The sequence below is a fragment of the Hordeum vulgare genome, chromosome 3H, assembly GCF_904849725.1.
Source record: "Hordeum vulgare subsp. vulgare chromosome 3H, MorexV3_pseudomolecules_assembly, whole genome shotgun sequence".
NCBI classification, from domain to species: domain Eukaryota; kingdom Viridiplantae; phylum Streptophyta; class Magnoliopsida; order Poales; family Poaceae; genus Hordeum; species Hordeum vulgare.
Window position 1 is genome coordinate 25,146,603 of NC_058520.1, and position 3,004 is coordinate 25,149,606.

The 3,004-nt window shown below is 50.6% G+C and overlaps 1 protein-coding gene across 1 annotated transcript; it reads right to left on the bottom strand.

Annotated features, from left to right (window-relative positions):
* Positions 1 to 629: 629 nt before the first annotated feature.
* LOC123442706 (histone H2B.4-like) lies at positions 630 to 1,257 on the bottom strand. The gene has a single exon (XM_045118826.1). The coding sequence runs from the start codon at positions 1,168 to 1,170 to the stop codon at positions 760 to 762; it is 411 nt and encodes a 136-aa protein (XP_044974761.1). The 5' UTR covers positions 1,171 to 1,257; the 3' UTR covers positions 630 to 759.
* Between the last annotated feature and the right edge of the window lie 1,747 nt (positions 1,258 to 3,004).

Genomic DNA, 3,004 nt, shown 5'->3' on the forward strand with positions numbered 1-3,004 from the left:
GATGGCAAGAAGCTCTTGCCGATTTTCCAAAATATCCTAATTCAGAAACTGAAACCTTTTCTCTCGGCCCTTTCCTTCCACTGAATTCTTTCTACCGCGACAATGTCGGAAACCAAACCAACGTCAAGATCCTAGCACTGCCACTTGCCAGAGGCCACTAAATAGTGCACAGGCCAGGATTGTACTTGGAATTGTGTAACTGGAGAGGCTGGTCTGATCAACACTCCAACTAGTGCCTCTAATAGGTTTTACACACCGCACGAAAATCTCCAGTTCTCCACCACCATGGCGGGCAGTGGCCACGAAATTGAAAGGAGCACGAGTAAACAAATGAACACCACTAGAGAGAAATGGACAGCTAATCTGCATGTGCAACAGCAACGATTTAGGCAAGCAGACAGAAGGTCGGGACCTGAAACTGAGTTTACGTCTCAAGACATCGACACTTTCGTCAGTTACCTGAAATAGACTTGCGATGGCATAACCAAATCACATCCTCCCAGTTCAGAATTAATTGTCCAGCAGAGAAACACCTCTGCCGGTTCAGAGTCGTTGTCTGCAGAGAATTACAGAGAAACGCGGGCTTGCACAACAGATCGAACCAAGACAAAGTAGCACAAACAGGATCATGGCAAGAACTGAAAGGGCTGTTGCTATTTCTCCAGATCATAAGATTTGATCCCACAAACAAAGGTTACAAGACGACAGAGTCTGAACCAACAATTACACAGCAACATCGATGCAACGGGAAGAAACTGTTTAGGCAGAGGTGAACTTGGTGACGGCCTTGGTGCCCTCGGAGACGGCGTGCTTGGCGAGCTCGCCGGGGAGGACGAGGCGGACGGAGGTTTGGATCTCCCGGGACGTGATGGTGGGCTTCTTGTTGTACCGCGCCAGCTTGGCAGACTCGCCGGCGAGCTTCTCGAAGATGTCGTTGATGAAGGAGTTCATGATGGACATGGCCTTGGAGGAGATGCCGATGTCAGGGTGCACCTGCTTGAGCACCTTGAAGATGTAGATCTTGTACGTCTCCACGCTCTTCTTGGACTTCTTCTTGCCCTTCTTGTCGCCGCCGCCATCCTTGGACGCCGGCACCTTCTTCTCCGCCTTGGGCTTCTTGCCCGCCGGAGTCTTCTCCACCGGCTTCTTCTCCGCTGCCTTCGGGGCCATGGATGATGATGATGCTGCTTCGACGGGGAGAGGGAGAGGTGGTCTGGTGTGTTTGTGTGTGGCTTCGCTGGATGGTGGGAGGATTGACGGCGGGGAGGGAGGCGGGTTTATAGGAGAGGGAAGGCGGCTCTGATTGGTGGACGGGTAGGTGCCGCGGATCGGTAGGATATCTGCCGTCCGCTCTGGTGCGGGATGGACGACCCAGATGCGCCTTGACGCAGATCGATGACGTGAACGAAAGAAAGTGGGCGGGGACCACACGGGTTTCGCCCTACGCGCGCGTACTGGAGTTTCTCCATGGCGGGAATCTGAATTCACCTAGCAAAAGACAATTGCGATGGATGAAAAAAAAATCACAATTTCCTAATTCAGTAATCATGACTTCGGACTTTAATAGGTTCATGCCTTTTATTTCAACACATGGCATCTCATATGTATTGCCACTTCCAGCAATTTTAATGGAACGATCCATTTCGTCCGATCGAGTCTGTTTGGATCGTCGCGGACACAAAAATCGGCTCAATGCACGGACCCAAGCGTCAGTTTTTCGTTCGCCCGCAACCCGTTTTAGGCCTAAATTTGAGCGTCATTTGCGTTGTCGCGGATACGAAGCGGATGCCCGTGTCGCCCGCCCTTCTCTTCCCCCTAGCCCGCTGGTCGGTGGCACGTACGCCAACCTCCTCTTCCTCCTTCGCCTCCAAATCACCCACCCGCTCCCCGCCTCCCACCCCCGCCGCTAACTTTCATCGTCGACGACGGCCATCCGCCCGTGAACTCACCCTTCCGGCACCCTCGTCTTCCGTCGCCGCCGCCCAGCTCCGCCACTTTCTCTCGATGGGACATGAGGCTCCTCTCCGGCCGGAATCTTCCACAACGCCCGCAAGGTGTTCAACGCTTTGCCCAAGGTACAAATGGACTCCAATGATGAGTATTTTTTTTCTACAACGTTTTTTTGGAGTCAGATGATTCTTCGTGTGATGATGAGAAGACGAAGGCGGATGCATTGGTTGTCCATGACCACGTAACTTTATATAGAATTTGGCTTACACTCGCCACAGGCTACATCAGAGTCACAGCAGTACAATACATAATCGTCATGAAGAAGAGCAGGGTCCGACTACGAACGAAAACAAACGATAAAAGAAGAACGACGTCCATCGTAGCTATCCTAAGCTGTTGGCCTGGAACCCATCCTAGATCGACGAAGAAGAAGAAGAAGAAGCAACTCCAAATGAACAATCAACGCGCTTGCGTCAAGTAACCTTTACATGTACCTGCAACTGGTGTTGTAGTAATCTGTGAGCCACATGGGACTCAACAATCTCATTTCCAAAGGTATCAAGACTAGCAAAGCTTAATAGGTGAGGTATGGGTAAGTGGTGGGGGTGCAACAGCGGCTAAGCATATATTTCGTAGCTAAACTTACGAGTACAAGAAATAAGAGGGGAAGATCTACGCATAGCGGACGAAACTACTGATGATCAAATGAATGATCCTGAACACCTACCTACGTCAGACATAACCCCACTGTGTCCTCGATCGGAGAAGGAACTCACGAAACAGACAGTCACGGTTACGCACTCAGTTGGCAAGTTTTAGTTAAGTTAACTTCAAGTTATCTAGAACCAGTGTTAAACAAAGTTTCCACATTGCCACCTAACCGCGGGCACGGCTTTTCGAAAGATTTAACCCTCAGGGGTGCTCCAACTAATCCATCACAAATTACCACAACCCGCATAGAAATCCTCGATCACGAAACTCGCGATCTCGTCGGACTCCTTAGTGGAAAACCTCAACTCTGAGATTACACAAAGCATCACCGGAATCCCGATGC